Raw genomic sequence first — 27,922 nt, 5'->3', positions numbered from 1 at the left:
TCTCATTTGTGCATCCACTCTCTCTCCCAAATAAATAATTACAAATCTTAAAAATAATAAATAACTAGCACTTATTCCCTAACATTACACTATAATCATCCACATCCACCTGATAAATGATGGGGAAAATACAAGAAACAATACCAGGGAAGCCCACAACTATATCAATGTATCCAGAAAGAAGTCTTATCTTCAATATATAAATATTAAAATGAAATAATCCAACTTTATTTGAAAAATGTTATGCTTCACCTATTCCTAAATTCTAGAGATGATATAACAGGAAAAAATAGTCATCTTTTGCTTTTCCCACCCATAGCCTTACTTATAGAGTACATAAATGGAATTCAAGGTCTGGAGACACAACTTTTAAATGAGCTACCATAATTCAATTAGTTCTGAGGAAAGGAAAAAAGAAACACACAAAGTCGTTCATTCACTCCTCTAATTTAATAATCTGAGTAAATGGGATAAGAGACTGGTTAGCCACGATTTCTGCTCATTCTCAGGTCACTGTATACCCTAATGCAGACCTGAAGTACAATTACTAAAACACACCTCCCTGCTGAATCCTACCCTCTGGGTTATTAGAGCTATGACATACAGTAATATAAATTCATTGGCTAAGGACTTTGATGGATAATCATAAATGCATTATTTAGATGTTTCAAGAAGTACCACTTAAGGTAGTGAGCTTCACCTAGAGAGCTTCAATTAATGTTGCCACTATCAAAAAAAGTTACCCAAAGTTTTGATTATTACTGATTACTAAAAAATTATAGTCAGAATTTTAAGAGTGTGTCCAGTAATAATTGACGATAATTAACTCGATGCATCTAAGCACTGAGGTGAGTTGGCAAATGTTAGGGTTTTGTTTTTTTTTTTAAGATTTTATTTATTTATTTGACAGACAGAGATCAGAAGTAGGCAGAGAGGCAGGCAGAGAGAGAGAGGGGGAAGCAGGCTCCCTGCTGAGCACAGAGTCCAATGCAGGGCTTGATACCAGGACCCTGAGATCAGGACCTGAGCCGAAGGCAGAGGCTTTAACCCACTGAGCCACCCGGGTACCCCAAATGTTAGGGTTCTAGAGTTAAAGCATATTCTTGTTCACAACTGTTATTCATCTATTTAGCTTCAAAATGGAATGAATATTTCTCTCTCTCTCTCTCTCTCTCTCTCACACACACACACACACACACACACACACACACAAAGTCCAGAAGGCCTAATGACTAACATCTACCCTTCAGTGCACTCCAAACTGGAAATCTTAAACATAAAATCTACATTAGATTAATAATGGAATCTCTGCTCAACACAGCATAGTACTTGGAATAAGGGAATATCAAAAGAATAACACAACGTTGGGAATTTTTACTTGCTGTGTTCACACCATTCACATTTGCTGTTGAATAAATTTTCTTCAGTTACGCTTTCATCCTGCCCGTCCCTATACAATAAAGACTGTTGGGTTCTTACTTCTGAAAGCATAACAACTAAACTTTTCAGCAAACCGTGACGTACACATGTACCAGTTACTCCATCGTGGCAGTATCCTCATTCTCTCACACGTGGGTGGAATGCACGGCCCAATGTGTATTCCTCCTGCGTTCACCAGAATGCTACCCATCTTTTGGGTCCACACTGAATTTCCTCCTTTATTGCTTAACATTCTCAGGTCTGTCCCTTCTCAACTCTTCCTGGAATAGTTTGAACATTTAGACTCAGACAGTGCTTTCAATTCTTTTCCAATTACTACTTCTTGCCTCCTCTTTCACATGAACTCAAAAGAAAGCACCGCCTTCTCATCAACTATTCTGAACTTTTTTCCTATTTTTCATCAAATTATCTTCAAATATTTCCTGAATATGTTATTTACATTTGATAGTTCGAAAGCCACAAAAAATATAATTATATAACACACATTACATAATCACATAATGTAGCATATTATAAATAGGAAAGCAAGCTATCACGTGAAAACAGATTGTTTTCTGCTCTTCGAGGATTGCCTAAGCCACATGACCTCCTCCACAGAGGCAGCGACTCACTGACGGCAGTCTGGCTGCAGATGGCTCGCCGTGGTTGACATCTTTAGCTATGCATATTAATGCACAATTTATTTTAGCTAAAAACAGGACATTAGCATTTCTCAGAACTGTGATGACATGCTTAGCAAGTGGGTGCAACAGTTTTATTTAAAACAATCCATCCAGAAGTTGGATGGATACATCCCTCTGAAAGTGTGTGGATTATAATTTCTGCTGCATAATTCAGCAGCTGTCACCATACCTTGTGAAACATACACCAAACATTTTCCTTCCTAAAGCATAATAATATTTACCAAATACTGGCAATAACATGTATAAATCCTCAAAAAATAGGATCAAATGATAAAATCATAGTTTAATGTTTGTCAAAGCTGTCTAAAACCAGAAAACCACTTCCAACAAAGCAGAATTTAAAAAATAGTTACTGTATGTATATGCACAAACGTGAAAATATCTTTGTACCTCTATTACAGCCACAAAAAGAGAGGAGGTCCCAAATCGGTAAACTGAACTTAGATACACTATGCGTTAACACTTCTGAGCTGCTTCTCATATGGCAAATTACAACTCTGATGCCTTGAATGATTAACATGCACCTTGAACTATTCCACAATTTTGTAGCCTGCAATCCAAGAGTTTCACAGTTAGGCTGTGTTTGCCAAGAGCTTATTGAAGTCCTCTTATTTCATTTAAAAATTGAAGAAATAAATTCCATTAATGAAAAGAACCAAGGGTCACCTAAACTTTATGAACTCATTATGTAGGCTGAAAACTATGTATCTTTAATTCAATCAGATGCTAACTGGAATGAAGATAACCACTTGTATGTTGAGTCAGAAAAGGAAAAAAATGCTTTTTAAAAATATATATGGCATGCTTAAAGTATATTAAATCTTGTGTTAAAAAAAAAACAACAAAAATGCATGAGGATTTTAGCCTCTTTTAGCTTTCTATGAATGGAAACCACTTAAAATTTATTCAGATTTTATACAGTTATATGTATGCCCATTTTCAAGAATGTCTTTTAGGAAAACCTGATTTTAAAATTACATTTAATCACCTTTACATTATTTTCAATTTTTTTATATATCCTATCCACATTTCCAATTTTTTTATAGATCCTATCCACATATCCTACCCTTTATTTCCTTCTGACCATTCTTCTAATCCCTCCTCCAGCAAGTTTAAAAATACATAAAACCACACATTAAAAGTTTTCCCAACTTTTACAAAATTCCCAATCAACATGTTCACATAATAAAGGCTGCCCCTGACTTCTTTTGTTTTACATAAGCAGAAATCTGTTCCTAAGAATTATTCCACAAATTCTACTGAAAATTCTGACTTTACTGAACAAATTATAGAAATGTCCTATTTCTATCAAATGTTTTACAAGTGATTTTTAAAATCTTTATTTCTGATTAGAGAAAAAAAGAGAAAGTGGTTTATTGTTTTATATTCAGGTGAGATAGGTCTCATCTATATAAACTTTATTCTATTTTACAAACAAGATTCTACTTCATTTGCTAAATTATTGCCTCTCCTTTTGGACTCTGAGTTCTACTCCGGACAGTGAACAAAGTTATCAACTTCATCTTCTGTATTTTCAAAATATAACAGAGTGGCTAACTCAGAGTAGGAGCTCACAGTTTTCCTAAAGAACAAAAAAGAATACAGCCACGTAAAACTCTGGTTTAAGCAACAGTGAGTAGGAAGGTATAAAACCAGTGTTCTTGGACCTCAGTTTTATTTACACTAAATTCCAAAAATAAACTCCCATCAAGAAAGTTAATTTTTTTTAACTTTAAGAATATGTAAAATTTACACACACACACACACATACTCTCTCTTTAACCTAGAAATGTAAGAAATGGTCTGTTTAAAGGCAACATGGTCTCCTACCAAAAAAAAAAAAAAAAAAAGATGCTAAATTCGGGGTCAGCAAATCCAGTTTCCTACCTGAGATTCATTGCTAAGTAATTTTGTGACCATGCAAATCACCTCAAGTCCCTAAATTCGGTTTTCTCATTGACAACTGTAGTTAATGATGATGGCACTATCCTTATTTGCCTATCATAGTTTTTATAAAGATTAATAATAACGTTATCTATTACTTTCAGTTTCAAAGCATTTCCACTTATATTGCCAAATGTGATTTTGACTGTAGGAAGACTTCAACATCATAAATAAGAAAACTAGATATTCAGAAAAAAAGAATGACCTGACCAAATCACAAGTAAGTAGCTGAACTAGGGCTGGCATACATATTTTCCCAATCTAAATTCTCACATTGTTTCCACTTTTCCAAAGGGCTTTCTGATGATAAATTTATAAAGAAACATTGAAGATTTCAAATTGCTTTACAATGCGAATTGTGATTTCTTTATTCTATTACTCATCTTCAAAATGTGGATACCACCTTATTAAAAGAGCATTAAGCGACAAAATGCATATAGAGAGCCTAGCGCACAGTCTGAAATGCATAGTGTTCAAACTAAGATCTCTCCTTTCTGTGATGGAAGATCAATCTCCTTTTTCCCAAAGAAAAAGGTATGAAACACTGCAGAAAAGTTGTTGCTTCCTTATGGAAGGTAACAAGAACTACTTCAAAGTAAATTCATAAGAATATCAGCAAGAGTAAACATGTGTGAGGGGTAGAGCTAGGACGACACCCCAGATCTGATGCCTTACTGATGCACTTGATATTGACATTTTTAAGGAAAATAATTAGAAACTAATAGATTAATTACATTTTTCCTTCAATCTTTGAACTATTTCTAAGAGCTTACTTTTATCTGAGCTAATTAAGATATGGACTAGACGTGTTAGAGATGTTTTCTCAAGGGATGTGAACAATGAGCACGTTAACCCATCACTGTATTAAGTTTACTGATCCAGCAAATGATTTTGTTTAGGTGCAGGGATCTGCTTTCATAGCAGAACATCTGTTCTTACCAAGCTATATAGATCATCATACCAACTGCAATAATATGTAACAACAGCCTTAGCAGATAATTCTAAAAGCTGGATATGCAGAAAGACACATGAAATATCTAGTCATTTAAAAGCTGAAAGTTAAAAACAAACAAACAAAACTGGTTCTAATGACTAAACTTATGGGTAGAGCATGAGGGATATCTATTTTATACAGGGAACATCCAAATCATGAGAAAAAAAATGTTGCAAACTAGATCCTGCCAAAAAACGAGAGCTAAATACAGTGTTTGTAAACATATTTAAGTAACAGATATTTTTTTAAATGATTAATTGGGTATTTCCATTCCCTCAAATTCATTGGAAAACTGTTTTAAATGAAGATAAAATAATTTTGTTATGGTCAGGGTATTCTTGTTTTTTTTTTTTTTAGGGTATTCTTGTTTTAAATCCGTATGATACCATATGGATTCTCAGAGAAGAGAAAAAAGTTCCTTTATCTTTAGAATATAAGAACCTCATACTTAGAATCAAGGGAATGTATTTCTCTTCACTGGATTCACATAAAAACAGTGGCAGTTAAAGCACACATGACTGTAATAAAGGATGTATCAAAAACCAACCAAATTTGCCATCATAGGCATAAAGGCATTTCAAATCATTATCATGTTATTTAGAACCAAAAGTTCTCATTACGTGAACAGGTAGAATGCCAAGACTAAAGGTGAAAAATCAAGAATCTGAATGCTTTATCCATTCTGTCACATCATGTAACTGTTCAACCTATCATTTGATGAATGAGGGTTTTTAAAATTATTCAAGTGTTAATTATAACATGAACTTACAAGTTTAAAAAAATAGTACAAAAGGTACAATAAAAGTAAAGTCTTCTCTACCACCAAGCCTTACTCTCCACCATCAACCAATGTTAAGTTTTGCTTTGAGTTTTTAAAGTGGTTGCCAGTATCAAGTAAGTTTCCATTTATAAATTTCAAATATTATTTTCACCTTACTATAAAAGCTACAGTTTTTCAAGACAACCTTACACTACCACTACTTTAGGACTGTCTTAAGCAATAGCCAAGAAATTATATTATATTTATATTATATTAAATTATCTTTGGTGCATATTTATATATTAAATTATATTTAATTCATTAATTATACATATTAACATGCAATAAAGACATAACTTTTTCAGCTTGATTTTTGCACTATCTAATATCATCTCACATTCCACCACGGTTATGTAATCACATTTTAGAAAACATTAATGTCTTTCTAGTTTTCTTCATTTCTGGGTAGAGTCAGCTATTCCATCCCATTCTTACTTCCCATATTAATAGGAGAACCTCCTCCAGTGATTGTGATGTACGTACAGATATGTACACATGTACGTATAGCTACAAAGAGGTAATAACTTGTATGCATTCTTTCATGTGTTAGAACATTCTTAGGCTGCCCTCAAAGTCTCTCCTGATATCTTGCCTAGGTACAGAATTCATCTTATCATCGTATCTGGAAATATAAAGAAATCACTTCCCCTAACTATTGTCTTCAGTGTTGATAATGAGCATGGTAGCTGTTTGATTTCTCATCTTTTCATAGACAATACCATTTTTCTCTGTGGAAGTCTTCCAAGGTTTCTCCTCATCTTTGGAAATCTAATATTTCCTCCAGATGCACCTATCAGTCATTTTATTGATCTTGCATGGCCCGTGGTTGGGCTGGAACAATCTGAAGAGCTTACCTCCATCATTCTGATTCTTTCTTTTGAAGTTCCTATCAGAGCTCTTAGGTACACACTTCATGATTTTTAATATATATAGATAACCATTTCCCCAAAATGTCTACAACTCTATGAGCAGGCATCCAGAAAGAGCCCCCATGCAGGAGATAAAATGCCCATTCCCGAGCCTCTATGTCACCATAGGAAGCAGTAAAGAGAAAAATCTCAGAATTCTATGCATTTCTGGTACATTCCCACCCTCTCCTTCCTTAACTATCTCCACACCCAAGCTTTAGTTAAGACTATCTACACAAGTTAGACCTCTAGTCACCATTAAAAATTCCAGATTCCCAAGTTATCCATCAATTCCCAGACTCCAATTCTTCAATAGGAAGGAACCCACCATTCAACCCCCTCTACATATGGTCCATGCTCTGACATTCTGCTACTTCGTTTCTCTCCATAACATTTATTACCAGCTATCACACTATATGTTGTATTTGTCACTCTTATTAGAATATACTTTCTATGAGAGGAGAATGTGTATCTACTTTGTTCACTATTAATATGCCCAGAGTCTAGAATGGTACCTGAAACACAGTAAAGGCTCAGGAAGTAGCTGAATAATTTTTAATTGTCTTAATTCAGCTCTGCAATCTGGAAAAATCCTGGGTCTTTTCCAGACCATCAAGTGGACCCATTGAAACTTAAATGTAGAAATTATTTATAAAATATCCTCTTAAATATTTCTCAAGAATAAGAAAAATTTTTATAAATTCTTTATATTTCCTGAATTAACTCCTTCTTATGAGGTCAGGTGTTTTTGTTGTTTTATTTTTCACTAGTTCACCTGGATCCTTCATGTGGTATTATTGCTAAAATGTCAAGTTAGTCTCTTCAAACCAGTCATTTATGGTGAATGTCCCCATTACTAATGAGGTTATCAACAGAGGTTTTTCTGTGTTTGTGGAACATTCTGCTTCCCCATTAGTTCTCTCCTTTGAATGGGAGAACATGGGATGGCAGATGGTCAATGTCCAGGTAAGCCAGCTTTACAAGACTGATCTCATGATCAGTGCAGTCGACTCACAGTTGAGTCATGTTTTATTTGTTTGTTTTCTCCTTTAAACCACGCTCTTGTTTGATAAGGGCATTACTTCTAATCTTGCTCCAAAGACCCTAGTCTTCTCATGAGGGGCCATTAAGCAGCTCATCCCTACACTGGCAGAATGCTTTAGCTAAAGGGAAGGAAAAATACAGCCTCTCCCTACTCACTGTCTTCCCACTGGAGATTAGGAAAGAGTCCACCTGTCGTATTTTTCCTACCACAGTTTTTTAATCTGTTGTTTGATCACTACCCACAACCCATGACTGCGTTCTATTTTTGTTCATTCCTAGCTTAGAGCTCACAGAGACTCCCCTGAGGAAGTCACTTGTACCGTGGTTTCCTTGGCTCTTTTCTGCCATCTTCTTGCCATTTTCTATCTTCTAAGAATTCAACATGTCAACTTATAGACTACTGGTGGTCTTCCCCATTTTCTGGAACCACTATACATCCAATCTTTCAAGAAGTAGGACTTTTAGAGAGAGGAGGTGAACTGACTCTGCCCAGTCTTCCTTTTTAAGAGGAATTACATTGCAGTCTTTGCTTAGAATTAGAGGTGCAAGACCCTTGTGTTACATCAGCAAGCTACTAAAAATAGAAAATTCCCTTTTTTAAACACTATTCCGGCTACTCTAACCATCAGGAAGGTCGTAACTGATTTTCTTTTTTTTTTCTTTTTTTTTTTTTTTAAGATTTTATTTATTTATTTGACAGAGAAAAATCACAAGTAGACGGAGAGGCAGGCAGAGAGGAAGGAAGGGAAGCAGGCTCCCTGCTGAGCAGAGAGCCCGATGCGGGACTCGATCCCAGGACCCTGAGATCATGACCTGAGCCGAAGGCAGCGGCTTAACCCACCGAGCCACCCAGGCGCCCCGTAACTGATTTTCTTTATCCACAGTTTCCAGTCTCCTGACACTGGGCACAGCGCCACCCTCTTTCTCACCAGTTCTTCTTAACAGATTCTCTCCACTGGTTTCTCTCACCGGAAATGGAAGACACAGCAGGTCCATCCACATAAAAGAGGTGTCCAGTTAAGTCATTTTGCTAACCTGAAGAATTTCTTTTTGTTTTGTTTTTGTTTTTGTTTTTTTTTAAAGATTTATTTATTTATTTGACAGAGAGAGATCACAAGTAGGCAGAGAGGCAGGCAGAGAGAGAGAGGAAGGGAAGCAGGCTCGCTGCTGAGCAGAGAGCCCGACATGGGACTCGATCCCAGGACCCTGAGATCATGACCCGAGCCGAAGGCAGCGGCTTAACCCACTGAGCCACCCAGGCGCCCCTTTGTTTTGTTTTTGTAATAAATGGAGAGAAATTATATGCAAGTCCAAGTGTGTTTGTCTTGGGGGGTTCTTTTTAGTTCCTGAAATATGGCCATATTTTTGTTAAATAAAATATCTGGTATCAGTCAGTCAAGAGACTGATTAACATATGGGCCATCAGGACCAAAAATAAAATGACCATAAAAAAACAAAACAAAAACAAAATAACCCACAAGACACCTTAAATCCACTTTCTCACTAGCATTTGGTTCATTATCAACATTCTGAAAAATGACAAGTCACTTCATATGTTATAAAATTTGATAAAAGCCAGGAGAATTATTAGACATTAGGGCACAAGTAAGTCTTTAAATCTGCCCCTAAATCTTGCCCCAGGCTACACATCAAAAGAGATAAAGTAAATTAGCAACAAAAACAATAACAAAAAAAAATGCATTAGTTGCTATTTAGAAAGCAAATATTCAGTTCTGTGTCAAAAAGCAACCCCAAAGAGAGAACCTGCATTGTTACGATTTATTCTGTTAATGGACTGGCAAAAAGAGATAGCTATAAACTCCTCTTGGCATCAAAAGTCTAGGCTCAGAGCCAGTAGATTCTTAAGGTTTATTTGGAACAGCACACATCTTGACAGCCAGCAGAGTGGACGGTTTAAATACCATCCTCTTCACACAGATATTTGAGTTGCGTGAGGGTGTGTGTGTGTGTGTGTGTGTGTGTGTTTGTGTGTGGCAGGCAGGGGTAAGACAAAGCTGACAAATTCAGTTAAGGAAGTAAAAATCCCCTTTCCTAAAGCTTGTGCTGAATGATGAAACCTCTCTAATCATCCCCTAACTGGTGCTCATTTAAGAGCCAGGGTATTTTTAAGCAAATACGGTCATAATTCTGATACGTTGGTAACAAAATATATCAGAAAAATTCTCCTAATCTTTTCCAGGACTGATATAAAAGAGCAGTATTCTACTTAATCCACAGACTAAAAAAGTAATAAATTACACTATTTGCACATAAACATCAAACTTCAAAATAATAAATCCATGTAAGTTAAAGTACTAAAGAATGTCCCACTTCTCTCCCTGTCCTGCATAGAAATACTGTTTACTCAATCTGAATATTTGAGGACATTTTGACCCAGAGGGTTACATCCTCTTCAGAAGATGCAGAGAAGTTCACTTCCACGTGGGTATATAGAGCAGTTCAGAGGTAGTGATTATTCCCAAAATTTCACCTGTCTTGTCCCTCGAAAAAGCAGCTCTCCATCTCTATGCAGAGCTCTAATTTCCCAAATCTGAGTCCCTGATAATTCAAGAGTGAGGAGCTGGACATCTGGCGCCCAGGATTAGGGAAGGTGCCTTCCTAGAGTTCAGAACCAGAGCCCAGATGATATTTTTACTTATGGGAAAAAGATAAAAGTAATGTTACTATTAATGCTATAAATGAAATGGCTCTTGATTGCTACCTCAGAACCCAAAGACTTAGGATAGTGTATCTGTTTAAAGAAACAAGTTGAGAATAAAATTTATAAGTTAAAAAATTATCCATGCTGCATTATATTGCAACTTAAAAAGCACTTAATATATTTAAAAATATCTTCTCATGCAAATGTTCAGAGAATCCTCCTAAGAACCCAAAATGTTTAGCAGAGAATACATCATTACATTCAGATTTCAAATGATGTCCTTGCTACAGAAAGTTTATCTCATCAATAATGGGAATGGTTTCCTTTAATGAGCTAATGAGGTACACCTGTCCCACATTCCCCAGGCCCTTTTGTAAGTGTCCAAATCCCTCTTCAGATTTCCATCCCAAATACTTCCATTTCCATGAAAATAGTTATGATGCCTGTGCACCCCCCACCAGTGATAGTGATGTATTCTTCCTTTAACCTCATAGAACTTATTCTCAAATGACACTACAGACAAAGGGCTGATATCCAAGATCTATAGAGAACTCCTCAAATTAACACACAAAAAACAGATCATCACTTCAAAAAATGGGCAGAAGACATGAACAGACACTTCTCCAGAGAAGACCTATAAATGGTTAACAGACATGAAAAAATGTTCATCATCATTAGCCATCAGGGAGATTCAAACCAAAACCACACTGAGATACCACCTTATACCAGTTAGAATGGCCATAATTAACAAGACAGTAAACAACAAATGTTGGAGAGGATGTGGAGAAAGGGGAACCCTCTTACACTATTGGTGGGAATGCAAGTTGGTGCAGCCACTTTGCAAAACAGTGTGGAGATTCCTTAAGAAATTAAAAATAGGGCACCTGGGTGGCTCAGTGGGTTAAAGTCTCTGCCTTCGGCTCAGGTCATGATCCCAGGGTCCTGGGATCAAGCCCCACATCGGGCTCTCTGCTCAGCAGGGAGCCTGCTTCCTCCTCTCTCTCTCTGTCTGCCTCTCCGCCTACTTGTGATCTCTGTCTGTTAAATAAATAAAATCTTTAAAATCTTTAAAAAAAAAAAAGAAATTAAAAATAGAACTACCCTATGACCCTGCAATTGTACTACTAGGCATTTACCCCAAGGATACAGATGTAGTGAAAAGAAGGGCCATCTGTACCCCAATTTTTATAGAAGCAATGACCACAGTTGCCAAACTGTGGAAAAAACAAAGATGCCCTTCAACAGATGAATGGATAAAGAAGATATGGTCCATATATACAATGGAGTATTACACCTCCATCAAAAAGGATGAACACCCAACTTTTCTATCAGCATGGACGGGACTGGAAGAGACTATATTGAGCGAAATCAGTCAAGCAGAGAGAGTCAATTATCATAGGGTTTAACTTACTTGTGGAGCATAAGGAATAACACAGAGGACATTTGGGAGTTGGAGAGGAAAAGTGAGTTGGGGGAAATCGGAGGGGGAGACAAACCATGAAAGACTGTGGACTCTGAGAAACAGACTGAGGGTTTTGGACAGGAGGGGTTTGGGGGTCTGGGTGAGCCTGGTGGTGGGTATTATGGAGGGTACGTATTGCATGGAGCACTGGGTGTGGTGTATAAACAATGAATTTTGGAACACCGAAAAAGAAAATAAAATTTTTTTTAAAAATTAAAAAAAAAAAATCTCATAGAACTTATCTCTATTCCTACCATGAGTAAATAGATTTGGAATCAGAAGACTGGTTTCATTTCTGCTTGCTTATTTACTATCAGGATGATCCTAACAAGTAAAGTAACCATAGTAACCACCAGAACACTAGTTTTCTCGTTGTTACAGTGAACAGAATATATGCCCATGGAATTATTTAGAAATCAAATTTTGGTAAAACAGTAGGAAAGAACTATGCTACCTGTAAAGCCCTGTACGAAGTTACTTCACATATATATACTTTTTTCTTTCTCAAGTATAACTTCTCTTTCTCCTACTTTACTTCCTGGAAGAAAGAGCACATTCAATGACTTCTTTTTTTTTTTTTTTTTAAGATTTTATTTATTTATTTGACAGAGAGAGATCACAAGTAGGTAGAGAGGCAGGCAGAGAGCGAGAGGGAAGCAGGCTCCCCACTGAGCAGAGAGCCCCATGTGGGACTCGATCCCAAGACCCTGAGATCATGACCTGAGCCGAAGGCAGCGGCTTAACCCACTGAGCCACCCAGGCGCCCCTCAATGACTTCTTAATTCTATCATAACAATCATGGATGCTTCACCACAGGCATTTGGTACAAACTAGCAGAATGAATGAATGGTTGGATGTATGATTACATTAATAAAGGAAAGTTTCATAAAGAAGATATTCAACACAACCTGCTAAACATGGAAGGCCAAAATCTGACTTCGACTTTTCTCCAATCTCATTGCCTATTCCCCCACACCCCCCAACATCACTTCAGCCAACCTAGATTTACTTCTGATTTCTTAAATACACCGTATGTTTTTCAGGCTCTGGTCTTGGGCCAAATCATCACCCCCTTCCTTGCCCTTCATCTGTTGAAACAGTATCCATCCTTAGCTCAAAATTGTTCACACGCCAATTTCTCTATGAAACTTTTCTTAATCTCACCCATTGGAAAGGACACTTCTTATTCTGAAGTCCAGAGTATTTGTCCATCTTTCTCATAACTCTTATCATATGACCACTTATTACACTGCCCTTTGCATATATACACTTTGATCTTGTTAAGATCTGCACTATGTTTTAGTTATCTTTATATCCTTCCAAACATGTATTAAAATGTCTTCCATATAATAGGTATTCTAATAATATACATGGCTTCAAAGTCTGACTACATGCCTATGCTTTATAAATTACCCCCTAAAATGACATTTTTATGAAATGATCACTTATTGTTTGAGGTCATTACTACCCTCCATTCCTAACATCATCATATAGTATGAGCAGAAACATATCTTCGCCAAAATTTTAAAAGCTACAACTATATAAAGAAAATACTTAGAATCCAATTTCCGTTACAATTCGAATGCAGCTTTTTCTTATTAATTGCAAAATTATACTAAAGATGGCTTATCTGAAAAGCTAAGGTGCTTAATAGGACTTTCAGATAAGAAGAGTAAATGATACTTCGGAAAACAACCAGAAGTTAACACACTTTTAATTGAAATCATTTTAATCTCTCATCACAGTAAGTATCCCAAGTAACATAACAGCTACTAATAATCATCAATGCTGTTATTATCATAGAATAGATTTCATTTATAACAAGGGTACACAAGTCTCCTCTCTCAGGGATCTTTTAATCACATAATTCTTCATTACCTGCTGTCAGTTCCTTCTTGGGCTGTTCGCAGACAAAATGCACACATGCCCACTAACAGCTGTCCTCCAAAGTGATTTCTGTGCCTTCTCACCGGGTAGGAGCCACCAGATTTCTTTTAAAAATGTATTCTTCTAGCCTCTCTATTCTCACTTGTATTATTATCTCATCTTCACTATGTTACTTCTTAACTCCAGAGAATTTCTGAGCTTTTTTTGTTGCTCTGGGCTTTTTGCCCCTTCTCCGTGAATGTTCCCAAATCTCTACCTATTATATCTTTTGTTATCCGGCACCTTTAAGTGCTGGGTTAACCTTAACTGACTTCTTGAGAATTATTTTTCTGTCCTCACGGTAAACAGCGTTGAGCCCATTTGTGTCACTACTGGCCCCTTTACGATTTGGTAGGTCAGGAAGTCTTACCAAAAGACTTGAAGATATAAACTGTGGTCTTCTGAGAAGACACCCATCAATGGTGAACCTGTTCTCATGACGTCTTCACTTAACAAACTGACTTATACTGTTCTAGAGGACTCTCAACTAATGAGCAAATCATGCCTTCACAGCTATGACAAAATCACTGGCAGGGAAAGGGGACATACAGTTTGGGAAAGTTTATGCAATTTTATATTAAAATCGTATTTGTAATGCAAAAATAACATCTGTTTTCATTTCCCAGCACAGATATGACCCCAGTTAAGAGTATCTTAAGTTGGGTAGGCCAGAGTAGGAATTTAAAAGTTAAAGTAATTATCACTGCAAACTGAACAATAAATACCACTGTAAGCTCCACAATCAGTAGCGGGGATCTTACAGGACAGAGCGCAATGAGTCAATGCTCAGCATCTCTGACCTAATTCGTTTTCACTTTATATGCCAAACTTATCAAAAGTTGTGGCAGTATTTTGGAATTATTCTTAGAGAAAATATTTAACTTTTTTTAAACATACAATTGGCAGGGAAGAAAAAGAGGAAGGAAGGAAGGAGGGGAAACAGGAAAGGATGAGAGGAAAACAATATCATCCTAGGATACCCCGGATAAACTAAGCATTATTTGTGCAAGATGGTGATACAGGTTAAGAGCATGAACACAATGAATAAATGCACTCACCTCGGTTAAATGAGGATTGGGATTAAAGCCACAGAGGCTACATACAGTGGTTTGACACTCAGTGCATGTGTTAAAATTGGCCTTTTCTGGAACATGCAACAGAAGTTCAGTGGTATTGCAAAGAGGACAGATGGTTTTAGAGAGGCCTTGTACTGGAGTCTGTGCCGCAGATGGAGAAGCTGGTGGCTGCAGAGGTTTCCCAGCTCCTGTTTGGCTTACTGGTTTTGAAGACTGCTGAGCTGAAGCCTTTGCTGGGCCAGGCTGTTGGGGAGGTTTTACTGGACCAGGCTGCTGAAGTGAAGGCTTTGCAGGGCCAGGCTGTTGAGGAGGGGGCTTTGCCTGGCCCAGGCGGTTGAGGGGGGGGCTTGGCCGGGCCAGGCTGTTGGGGAGGTTTTACTGGACCAGGCTGCTGAGGTGGGGGCTTGGCCGGGCCAGGCTGCTGAGGAGGGGGCTTGGCCAGGCCAGGCTGCTGAGGAGGGGGCTTGGCCGGGCCAGGCTGCTGAGGAGGGGGCTTGGCCGGGCCAGGCTGCTGAGGAGGGGGCTTGGCCGGGCCAGGCTGCTGAGGAGAGGGCTTGGCCAGGCCAGGCTGCTGAGGAGGGGGCTTGGCCGGGCCAGGCTGCTGAGGAGGGGGCTTGGCCGGGCCAGGCTGCTGAGGAGGGGGCTTGGCCGGGCCAGGCTGCTGAGGAGGGGGCTTGGCCAGGCCAGGCTGCTGAGGAGGGGGCTTGGCCGGTCCAGGCTGCTGAGGCGGGGGCTTGGCCGGGCCAGGCTGCTGAGGTGGTGGCTTGGCCGGGCTAGGCTGCTGAGGAGGGGGCTTGGCCAGGCTAGGCTGCTGAGCCAGAGACTTTGTTGGCCCAACCGGCTGAGAAGGAGTTTTTGCAGGCCCAGGCAGCTGAGCTGGGGACTTTGGTGTCCCTGGCTGCTGGGCTGGGGGCTTTGCTGGCCCTGGCTGCTGAGATGGAAGTTTCTCTCCCCCAGCCTGTTGTACTTGAGTCTTCACAGGCCCAAGAGGCTGAGCTGAAGACTTTGGCCCAGGCTGCTGAACAGCAGGCTTTGCTGTCCCTGGTTGTTGAGCTGAGGGCTTTGCAGGCCCAGGGTGTGGCGTGGCAACTTTTTCAGGTCCAGGTTGCTGGGCTGCAGGTTTTCCAGGGCTTGCTTGCTGAATAGGTTGTTTGGATGGGCTTTGCAGTGCAGGTTTAACAGATTCTCCCCTTACAGCATCAGACTGTTTAGTCTGAGGCCTGGCTGCATCTCTTTGAAGTGGCCACTGTGCCTGGTCTGTCTGAGGTGACTGGGTAAGTCCCTGAATTGGCTTGCCTGTCCCTGGAGGTTGTGACTTCATTTTTTCTGGTTGCTGAGAAGATACTGATTTGGGAGAGCCATCCTGCTGTGGTGGGACCCTCACAGGTCCTTGCTGCTTTGGACCTGGCTTAGGTGACGGTTGTGATGGAGGCTTTGTGATTCCTTCCGGTTTTCCTTGTTCTTTCTGAGCTACTTTTTGTTTCTTGGCAGTTTCTTCCTGGGATGCATCAGAGTCTGATATCAAATCAAAAGGATTCAATTTATTTACAACAGAGGAGACAGCACTTAAAGGGTTAACCTCTGAGAGGAAGCCAGGCATCATACTAGTCTTGTGCTCTTCCTTCAAATCAGTTCTGGACTTTGATTCTTTCAAGCTAATAGTGGAAGGACTCCTTCCAGGCGACTTTTGCTCTGACCTCAGAGTGTCTGTAGTTCTACTCTTACTGAGACCAGGCTGAGCCGAACGCCCAGGGTCCGGCGGTTTTCCTGGTTGCTTTGGAGGGTGACTACTATCCAACTCTTGCTTCCTAGAACAATGAAACAAAAAGAAGTCAAAATAATGGAAAATACCCAACTCAAAATAATCTTAACGAGGCATTACTTTCCTAAAGCCTCAAAATTACATGTGTACAGATGTAACTAGAACACATTTTTGCGGCATCCTGTAAATGATCGTAAGATCTTTTAAGTCTTTGTTACTTTCTTTACGTGGATAGAGATTTTCAACAAGATAAACAAGAGGGAGGAAAAATCAATACTTGCTACTCTAAGTGATGAAAAATTAAGATATCTAGTTAGATGTTACTTATGGTAGTTTACATTTACAATTAATTGAATCTGACCATCCTTAAAAACTCATTAAATGTATTAACCCCATAAACCAATGCAGAGTCATGTTCTTGTACATTCATGTTTGAGGAATGTTATTCTTCCAAATACTAGTAGCACCAAGAATTAAAAATACTCATTTTAAAATGCGGGAGCTTGTTGCAACTTTTTATTTGTGTGCTTTACTGAATTACAAGAAGTTACATTAGTAACATATGGCACACGTGACATCAGAAAATGTTTTAGTAAAGGAGATTATGTGATGCGTTTCCTGGGACTCTGAGAAACTTGATAATCTATTCAATTTTACCGTATTCTGTTGACAAAGATAATATCCCTCAAATAATATCCTTATTAAACTTTATAAAATGAGAAGTCCTCCTTTAATTTGAAATTTTTGAGAAACAATTCCATATTTCTTGTAGGAGAAAAATATTATGTCATTTAATTACTTTTCTGATAGCTCATTTTTAATCTGAGGTCCCTATGCAAGATGATGACAGATGCTTAAAGAATCTTGAGATACAGCCTTGTCCACAGATAGCAATGAGCTGGCTATGACCCCACTTTTTAAAGCACTGTTACTTTTCTCAGAAGAAAAAAATACATAATCGCTTTACTTAATGTTTTCTGTAACATTTACTATTGTCACTGTTAGATTATTAGCAATATTATTTATTACTGACAAAGGTGTAAGAACATAACTAATTTGCAAAATTTAATTCATAGACAAACATAAGTGATAGATTTTTTAAATAGTTTTGGAAACATGATCACTTTGAAATGACTGTGGAAATAGCTAATTTTTTAATATTTTCAACTGAAAATCAAATAGATCCCTTTTTTAAATAAGCCATTCTTTACTGATGCAACTAAGAAGAACAGGATGTATTAGAATTACATAAAAATAAACTTCCAAGTATTTATTTGATATAGGAAGCTTTTTAATTTTGGAAAAGATTTCTTTTTAATTAAAAGAAAAAAGAGAAAGAAACAGCTATTCAGTAGTACTTAAAATATGAGATGGTCACAATAAAGTTCTACAGGTTTTCATTTGGTTTGTGAAAATTTACCAGCTAATGGGCCAGATTATAAACTTTTAATTTCAAATCATTTAGTACTTAATATGAATTAAGTTTTTAAAATTCCCCAAAATAGTGCAGAAATTTGAGAGCAATCAAGTTATAAAGCATAGTAGAAAGAAATACAGAAGTGTTACCTTTAAATAGCAAAAAATCAGAAGGAAATAATTTATAAAAGCCAATGTATGAAAAAAGCAATTTTCTAATAAAAGTTGAATAAATGGTATTCTTAGTTTTAGCAATTTCCTCCAGGACAAAAGTTACAAAAACTTTAGATAACTTAAACAAGGAACTAAAATTATTACCCTAATTAATTCCGATGGTTCTAAGGTATCTTTTAAAACACTATAGATTTCCATGTGGGGAAAATAATTTTAAATGTTTCTGTACAGGCTGCTCTATATGTTGTTCCCTTCCACAGGAAGATAGAAGAGCTACAGTAAACAACTTAAAATAGATTACTTTAAAAAATTTCACTGTTTAGATCTTCACATTATTCTAGAAATGCTCCACATTCAATTAATAAAATCTAACACTTTCATGAATGGCACATGCTTAGGAACTTCTTAGCAGAAGTACCTTCTCATAAGTAATTATTTTTGTATTTAATTGAATTGGCTCCCCAGTAGAATCCTAGAGACCTATATTTAAAGATCACAAACACACACACACACACACACACACACATATTCACACACAAATCTATTCTTAATATAACTAAATTGTCCTCTCCTGAAAATACTACTAAACTTAATCATTGCTTTTGTGTTCACATAATCCAACATTGTACAAAACAAATAAAAAATAAACTTTGTGAATACCAAATACTTGTGTATCAATACTAAAATTTAAAGCAAGCTTACAATAGAAATTGCATGTACCTCCTACAAATATAAGTATAATAAAATCCCCAGGAGAAAATACTGATACAGCTATAAAGACTGCCCTACAATTTAAATTACTTTCAGCTACTAGAATTATATAGGTAAACATTAAACATGGAGATATGGATGTGAGAAACAGACAACTGCTAAAAGAACATATAGCCTTAATACGGAACAAAAATATAAAGATGTCTCAGCTAACCGTGGTCTTTGGGTGAGTTTTTGTTTGGTCTAACAGCTGTTCCATTAAATAGAAAAATGAATAAAATGCAATCTGTGTCTTGTATACTATACTGTGACCTCCTAGAGAAAGTGTTTCACTCATCTTTGCATCACTGGACCCAAACCTGCTAACTAGAGCATTAGTGTCTGATGAATGAATGAACGAATGAATGACAATGAATAAATGAATGAATCAAGTTTTTGTTTTATGCTAGATTAATGTTTCCTGAATTCTTTTCAAATTCTTCACAGTTGTTCTGAGATACAAATGGAAACATTCTACATGCATTTTAGAACCCAGACCTGGCCTGCTACTAGGAAGAAAAATAGTTGTGGAATTGTCTACCAGTAGGAAAGGCCCAAAGGAATACTAAAGAAAATAAGGGATTCAGCCAGAATTCCTACAAAATATTCTACTAGTCAGAAGTGTTTTTAAGTAAAGCCCTTCTCATATCTGTAGCTGTACACAGAATGAGGAGACCAAGTGGTAAAATTGCCTTTCCCTGGGTCTTCAATTAATCCAAAGTCCAGAAGCATTTGCAACCTGTAATTTCTAGCTTATAATGACCCATGTTTTACACAACCTCCTTTTTCATTACTACTGTAATCCCCAGATTAGAATTTTTCTTTTATAGAGCAGAAAAAAATATTTCAGCTACAAATGAGGTAAACATGTGTTCACAGATATGAATGTAAAAGCAGTTGGAATGCTAACTTTTTTCTTTTTTTTAATGGAGCAAAACAGGCAATGACACTTAACTTGACAGTGCTGAGTCACATAAACTTTTTTGATGTTAGAAATATAAGCAGGGGTGCCTGGGTTGCTCAGTGCGTTAAGCCTCTGACTTCAGCTCAGGTCATGATCTCAAGGTCCTGGGATGGAGCCCTGGTGGGCTATCTGCTCAGCAGGGAGCCTGCTTCCCTCTCTGTCTCTGCCTGTCTCTCTGCCTACTTGTGATCTCCCTCTCTCTGTCAAATAAATAAATAAAAAGCTTTAAAAAAAAGAACAGAAATCTAAGCAACTTTGGGGATAGCTACTCATTTTTATACTGTAGAGAATACTAGGGCTTAAAGAGGCTAAGTGACTAAGCCAAGGTTATAAAATTAGTCAGTCAGATATCTGGTATCTGGACTCCTAGTTGGGGGGGAGGGGAAGTTCCACTACATGGCACTGACTCTCCTACATGTTTAAAAAAAAAAAAAAAAAAGATACAGATACATCAAAATAACTCAAACAGTGAGGAACTCAACATACAGTGTGTCTAGAGCCATCACTGCCATCGCCATTCACTGCTTATATTGAGATCACTACTTCTGATATTTATAGAGTCCCTTCAAATTAAAATTCAAACCAAAACATCCCTGTCAATTTGTAACTGATCCTCACAATGACTCTACAAGATAGGTAAGACAAGTGTCACATGCCTTACTTGGAGGCAAGGAAACTGAGGAACTTATGCTGAGAAGCACACATAATTTATCATGAGTCTGTTAAAATTAGTAGGTAAGAACCTAGGTCTCTGGGTTCTCAACCTTTATTCAAAAACAAACAAAACAAAACCACCATCTCTCATTGACATACTTAACCTCTTCAAACTTTAAATAATTTGGATATACTTTCTAATATAAACTTAAGTTAGTGTGCTTCTAAAAATCTAAATGATAAACCAAGTGTTTCTTTGGTCATCACATGCAGGGATGATAACTTTCAAAAAAGTATGTACGTTTTATAAAAATCTTTCACTAAAATATAAGCAGCTCTCAAAAATCAGAAATATAGTGCTATCTAATATACAATTAGATAAAACTTTTACCATTAACTGCTGAGCCCACGGATTGTTAATAAAAATTCTGTAACAAAATTATCAGTGCAGAATCTGATATAAGCACAGCATAAAACCAGTTTAATGGCTGAAATCATTATTTTTCAGCCACCCTCTGAACAGAAGAAAAGTTAAGAATATAAAATAAAAGCTCACACTTTTTCCTTGGTCTGTGTAACCAGCATGATAAACCTGTTGCATGTACCTCTTAGGAAAAACTGTGAAAGAGCTGGCAAACATTCCTAAAAGGCTAATAAAAGTACTGTACCTCCTTATTACCCCATGAAAATCTAATATATGAACGTTCAACATTTTTTTCCAAGTCATCAGGTTTTCGTCAGTAGAGAAAAATGGTACATATCATAAGCTGTAATACTTAAGGTAATGGATAAGAAAGACTTTACACCAAAGAAACAGCACCATATATTACTAGTTGGAAAACACAGAAAAACACATTTAACATAAAGAAGCGAATTTTTACTAGTAGTGGTGGCTTCGTTTTGAGAACGTAGGGCTTTTAGCTGATATATTCTAAGCATTTATGATTTTATGTTAAAAATACTACAACTATATGTGACATTTCCCTGTCAAAATAATTAGTTGATAAAATTATACCATATACTTATATGATAGTCCCTAAGTTAAAATACTTTTATGAAGTAGAGGTTACGAATCTACACCTACTAAATGCAGATCTTTCATATTTCCAATATCTCAAACGAAAATTGTAGGTCTCTCTTCAGTTATCATAAAGCAGGAATGGTTTCAGGACAACGGACAGAGAACTGTACTCTAAGGGAGGGTGTAAAGTTAAAGGGTTTGTTTACAATAATAAAGGCAGGGCAGGCACAATGATTATACCCTCTTACTACTGTAATTAGAAAACAACTAATTTATTAGATGAAGGAAAATGGAGAGCGAGAGAGGGAAATTAATACGTTAATATTACAGAATAGCTCTGAATTGCCTAGCAAGTTGTCATTTATTTGCTTTGTCTTAAAATGGATTGGAAACTAACCTTAAGATAACACAAATTCACAGGTTTTTCTATCACCTAAGATACTTTTGCATATAAAAGAACAATAGTTTAAAAAATAGCATATACTAATTCAGAAATGCATGTACAGCACCTGGTCTGTTGCGACCAAACCATCTGTTTAATGCCACACCATATTTTAGGGTCCCTCATTGACTATAAAAGGTGTATTCATTCTATACCTTCTACCTAAACAGCTCCTGTTCTCCCCTGGGGGTGGGGTGGGAAGGAAGGACAAATCACCTCCAGGGGAATTAAAGGTATTGTGACAGAAATATTTCAGACATCATTCACAGAGAAAAAGATGCCGAAATGACTGAGGAGATTTGAAGAGAGACAGGTAAACACCCAGTTCTATCCATTTCCCAACACGTCCGTTTTCTATTAATGGAAGACTTCCAGATTAGTAAAACACTGGAGGGCGTCTCTCCACGCCATCCTAGAGGGAAAAGGTTCCAAAAGGCCAAAAAATCACCACCTAAAATCACAGCTCCAAGAATGCAACCTTTGACTATCCCACCAGAAACTCTACAATGCATCATTTTTATTCTGCCCATCATAAGGCTTATGATCTCTTTATCATCACCCCATTAGGGAGAATCAAATGAACGGAAGTAACATATATGTACTGCCGAGCTGGCACATACGGACTGGCACATATGTGCACGGGAAGCTGTACATATATGCCCGGACATATACATCATGCTGTGCGTGCCTGTGCATGGAAGGCGGCTCCGCAGCGGCCGGGGGAACGCTTCCCTTGGGCAGCCCCTGCGCCCTTGACATGACAGCGGCGATCTGTCTCCTCTCCTCTTCGCTCAGCTGGCTCAGATCCGCCTCCATGCCGGCCGGGATCACGGTGTGCAAGGAGCTCCCTGCCCCGCCAGCCCCTCCTCCGGCTGCTGCCGCCGCCGCTGCCGCCGCCAGCCCTTCCGGGAGACCTTCCCCTTCCAAGCTCGCCTCGTTGCCCATGGCTCAGGGGGACTCGGGGCCGCCGCGCTCCCTCCTTGCGCTGCGTCCCCCTCGGGAACCCCGCGGCCCGAGGAGCAACCGGAGCCGGGGTCCGCCGTGGGGCGTGGAGGCGGCGGAGTCCCAGGGCTCGGGACCCCGCACCGCTACCCGGAACGCCAGGCGGGTATTAGTCCCGCTCACAGGTGACGCCCGCAGCCGGTGCCTCCTCCATGTTGGACAACTCCCCGAAGCCTCCTCAGCGCCCCGAGCCGGGGAGAAGCAGGTCTGAGCAGTGCCAGCCGGGCGCCGTCCGCCCCTCCCACCGCGCCCCGCCTCCTCGCCCGCGCCCTCGTAGTGCGCATGCCCCTCTTGGAACAGGTGATGGCCGCGCCCGCGCCCATCCCGCGCTGCGTCGCTCTGTATCCTTCCTCGCTCTCAGCACCGATTTAAAGGAGCCCGGGGAGAGCTCAAGAGCTCAGCTGAAAACCGGGACAAAACAGCCGGCATTTCTTTCAGGCATATTTGAGGATGCCTCAACCTGAGTTTTAGCGAACTGCATGCAAGGGGTGGGGAGGGGCTGGAGGGGAAATACCGGTTCCCATCTTCGGCCTCATGGGATCTGTAGTTTCAGTCATTATTATTTTTTTTTTTTTTTTAAGAGAGGGTTTTTAAAGATTTTAGGAATGAAGTCAGGTAACTGAAGATTAACCTATGATATTTTGGGGACAAATTCTCCCAAAGGAGCTAAAACTGGAGCTTTTTATTTGGGACTTTTCCAAAATAATTACATTAAAATCTTAGATAAAACATCAGTAGTCAGGTAAAGTTTTTGAATGCTTGTCACTGTATTGTTCTCTAAAGGGACGACACAAATTAGAGGATTATGGGAAATTGTGCATGGGATGCTGTAGTAAGATTCTGATTGTAAAATATTAAAATGTTTAAGTCGTGTGAAGTTTTGGTGAAAAGATGAGTTCAGTCCCTTTTTTGGTACAAAAAAGAACCCCTAAAGTTAATTTGTACAGAGGCATATAGCTGGTTAGCAGCAGAGGTATCATTAATAAGCATTCTTTCAGACCCACTCCCCACCCCTCCCCAAACACACAAACTCTTCTTGCTACTACATTGCCTAGAAGGCAATGTTTTAGTTCAACATTGGATATGCAGCCCGAGTTTTACTACCTACCTTGGCTAACAAAATGGACCTAATGTCCAATTGCTCAAGTTAAAAAAAATCAAAAGCTAACAACTGGGAATGAATAAATACACAGAAATTAATACACTGCTCAGAAAGTTTCCAAGTTTTTACATTAATCATAATAGTTTGATATTTTGCATTCCACTTGTATCAAAACTAAGAAAGGGCTCAGTTTAAACGATTTGTAAAATGTACTGCTTTTAAAGATATCTAGTCATCAGATGAAATATCATTACTGGTTGGGTTCCTACAAAAACTTTGCATAAACTTTGATTCTCTCATAATATACTGAGCTGTGACTTACAAAGTCAAAACTGTGGAGAGTCATACATTTAAATAAAGAGCACACAATGATTTTTTACTTTGAGCACACAATGATTTTTTATTTTGATGGCCACATCTGGAGACAAATACACTATCATCATACCTCCTAGAAATAAGTTTGCTTCAAAAAAGGAGATAATTGGTACATGATCCTGAATCTCAACTGCTCCAATGCTTAGACTACCCTAGGAATCAATAATGCTAAATGGAGGTGAGGAAGGAAAAGAGTCAAGTGTTGATTATTATCTCATAGTATGCTCAAGTGTTGTGAGAATAAAATACACTTGATATGTTTACACCCACAAACCACAAGCTTAAAGAAATGGTAAGATGAACACTCTTTCAAGGTCTAGCCTCAGAATAATGATTAAAGTAGAAAAGAGATTGTTAACTGTATATTCTCTCCCATTATAGATGGAAAGTAGCCTGTAAGGTAATAAGAAAGAAATAAGAAGTGATAATCAATATGCAAAGTAATGTACATAGACTAAACAAAAAGCAGTAATTTGTAAGATGGGAATATTAGAACCCATTGTGAAAACATGAGCATTCACTTTCTCCTTCTCTTTTGTCCCAGGAGAAAACGTCATCAGAAAACAGAAAAATGAGAAATGTGATAGAAAGAGTAAATGGACTGTGAAAACAAGTGAGAAACATTTTGGTTGTTGAGGTTTTTAAAATTACTTTCCTTTTAGGACCTTTATACCTGTGAGTTTTGAAAAAATATTTCTTTTTTTCAGTCTTGCATTTGGGCTTAGCAGTTGGTTGTGCTTGGGGGTGTTTCTGATCCAAAGAAGAATGCTAGAGCAGAAGCAAGGTGTATTACTTGAGTGTGAATTCTCAGAATTCTGAGTGTATGAGGATGAGAAGTTAAATGTTATAGATAACCTTATCTGTACATTATCTCCTTGCTTACCCAGAGATATATCACAGTTTCATTCTGCAAATTCACTAATGGTGCTGTATTCAAAATTCTTGCTGCTCCCTATTCATTATAGCTACTGTAATGATCATTTATTTGAATTTAGATTTAATTTAACAAGTTTATAGTTCAGCTCCAAATCACTCAGCCTGATAGGTAGGTCATGAAATTAATTAATTTATGAAAACCTGCACTATTATATACCATGATGTCTTTCTAATATGACTTCTCAACTCTGGAAAACCAGATCTTTTCCTTTGTTTACTTTTTGTCTCACTGTCCCATGTCATTTCTACTTTAGTAGATTAGAACCAACCTAAATATGATAATTAACAATGAGATATGACTAGATAATGAGTTCTTGGAATGAAATCGCCCCATCTACCCATGTCGTTGTAGATCCCACTCAACCTAGGATAAAACCAAATAGACCATTCTGTGTGTCACATGTTCCATACTTGAATAAATTCAGGCTTTGCAAATAATTAAAGTTGGAATAATCTTCATCAGTATAGAAGAATGTGTAGTCTCACTAGTTTTTAAAAACCTACAATTAAATAATATTCATAAAATTTAGCCTTTTAATTAATTAATTTAATTAATTTTATTTGATTAATTTGTTTAATTAACTTTAATTAAAATAATAGCACATATTCATTAAACTCTATTTAGTAAGCAATTATCTGAATACTGGCTTATTTATTAAATGACCAGGGGCGCCTGGGTGGTTCAGTGGGTTAAGCCTCTGCCTTCGGCTCAGGTCATGATCCCAGGGTCCTGGGATCGAGCCTCGCATCAGGCTCTCTGCTCAGCGGGGAGCCTGTTTCCTCCTCTCTCTCTGCCTGCCTCTCTGCCTACTTGTGATCTCTGTCTGTCAAATAAATAAATAAACTCTTTAAATGACCATTGTATCCATATTAAAACCATTGTAATAGTGCAAGTGAGTGTTTTGTAAAATGGGCCATTTCATAAGCTAAATTTGAGAGCATAAATAGATTCAGACTTTCTAGAAAATAGCAATACTTACCAAGAGCCTTAAAAAGAGTCATTATCTGTGATACACTTCTAGAAACCAGTCCTAAAGAGATCTTTTGAGTTATATAATGGGATTGTGGAAAAAAATGTTCACTAGAGTATTATTTGTAATAGCAATAAGTAAAAAGTCATTACTGCCTCAGTAAACAAGAACAGAGAAGTAAAATCTGCTACAACCAGATGACAGTATTTTATGAGAATACTTAAAATAATGTTTTTAAATGGTCCATTACAACATAGGAAAAATTTCACAAAGTATACCTGGGACAAATTTTCATAAATTTATGTGATACCAATGATGCAAAAAAAAAAAATTAAATTACTAAAATGTATACAAAAAAAAAAAACCCAGGAAATAAATAAGCCAACAAACAAAACCCATATATATTTAATGAGAACACCATAGGTAATCTTATTTTTTCTAATTTTCTTTATTTTCCAAAATAAGCTTGTAGGGGTTTTTTTTTAATGGTGTAGGAGCACCAGTGATTATGACTAATCATTTTTAAAATGACAAAAATAATGCAACCTGTTAAGCTAGGTAAGCAAAATGTTCTCATCATTCTGTGACAAATGCCTATGAAGAAAATGAAAGGGAAAAAAAAAGCCTCAGGATATGCCCTAACATGATTTCATGTGATTAGGTGAGTGATAAAACTTAAACTATCCTTATACATTCTTTATTTAAAAGCCTATGCAGGGGCACCTGGCTGGCTCAGTGGGTTAAGCCTCTGCCTTTGGCTCAGGTCATGATCTCAGGGACCTGAGATTGAGCCCCACATTGAGCAATCTGTTCGTCAGGGAGCCTGCTTCCCCCTCTCTCTCTGCTGCCTCTCTGCCTACTTGTGATCTCTCTGTCAAATAAATAGATAAAATCTTTTTAAAAAATAAATATTTTTTAAAAAGCCCATGCATTTTAGTGTATGCATGGATGCATATATTCATGTTTATGTAAATATAGGCAATATGATATAATTTTTATATAGGCACATCTTTAATGTACCTCTAATACATAATCATAGTAATTTTTAATGTATCTCTAATACAAGAAAAAAGAGGATTGTGTTAATTTAGTGGAGCAAGAACCTGCAGTGGTTGAAGATCCAACTTCATTTTTTGCTGTGGTTGATCTGCTTCTCAGTTGCAATTCTAAGCCATTTTTGTTAGCTTTGCTTTATTTTTTTTTTTAAAGATTTTATTTGTTTATTTGACAGACAGAGATTACACGTAGACAGAGAGGCAGGCAGAGAGAGAGAGAGGGAAGCAGGCTCCCCGCTGAGCAGAGAGCCCGATGCGGGACTCGATCCCAGGACCCCGGGATCATGACCCGAGCCGAAGGCAGCGGCTTAACCCACTGAGCCACCCAGGCACCCTGTA

General features: G+C 37.8%; 1 protein-coding gene across 1 annotated transcript in view; it reads right to left on the bottom strand.

Annotated features, from left to right (window-relative positions):
• PCLO (piccolo presynaptic cytomatrix protein) overlaps positions 1-23,395 on the bottom strand; it is a 408,965-nt gene extending 385,570 nt beyond the window's left edge. The window contains exons 1-3 of the mRNA XM_059396945.1: positions 22,831-23,395; positions 15,339-16,767; positions 14,942-15,280 (exon numbers count right to left, since the gene is read on the bottom strand). Coding sequence (XP_059252928.1) covers positions 14,942-15,280; positions 15,339-16,767; positions 22,831-23,087 — 2,025 coding nt within the window. The 5' untranslated portion in view covers positions 23,088-23,395. The remainder of the gene's footprint in view (positions 1-14,941; positions 15,281-15,338; positions 16,768-22,830) is intronic.
• Positions 23,396-27,922: the final 4,527 nt, after the last annotated feature.

This window comes from Mustela nigripes, chromosome 4, assembly GCF_022355385.1.
Source record: "Mustela nigripes isolate SB6536 chromosome 4, MUSNIG.SB6536, whole genome shotgun sequence".
NCBI classification, from domain to species: Eukaryota; Metazoa; Chordata; class Mammalia; order Carnivora; family Mustelidae; genus Mustela; species Mustela nigripes.
The sequence above is the reverse complement of the archived record's forward strand: the minus strand, read 5'-3'. Positions and strand labels throughout refer to the sequence as shown.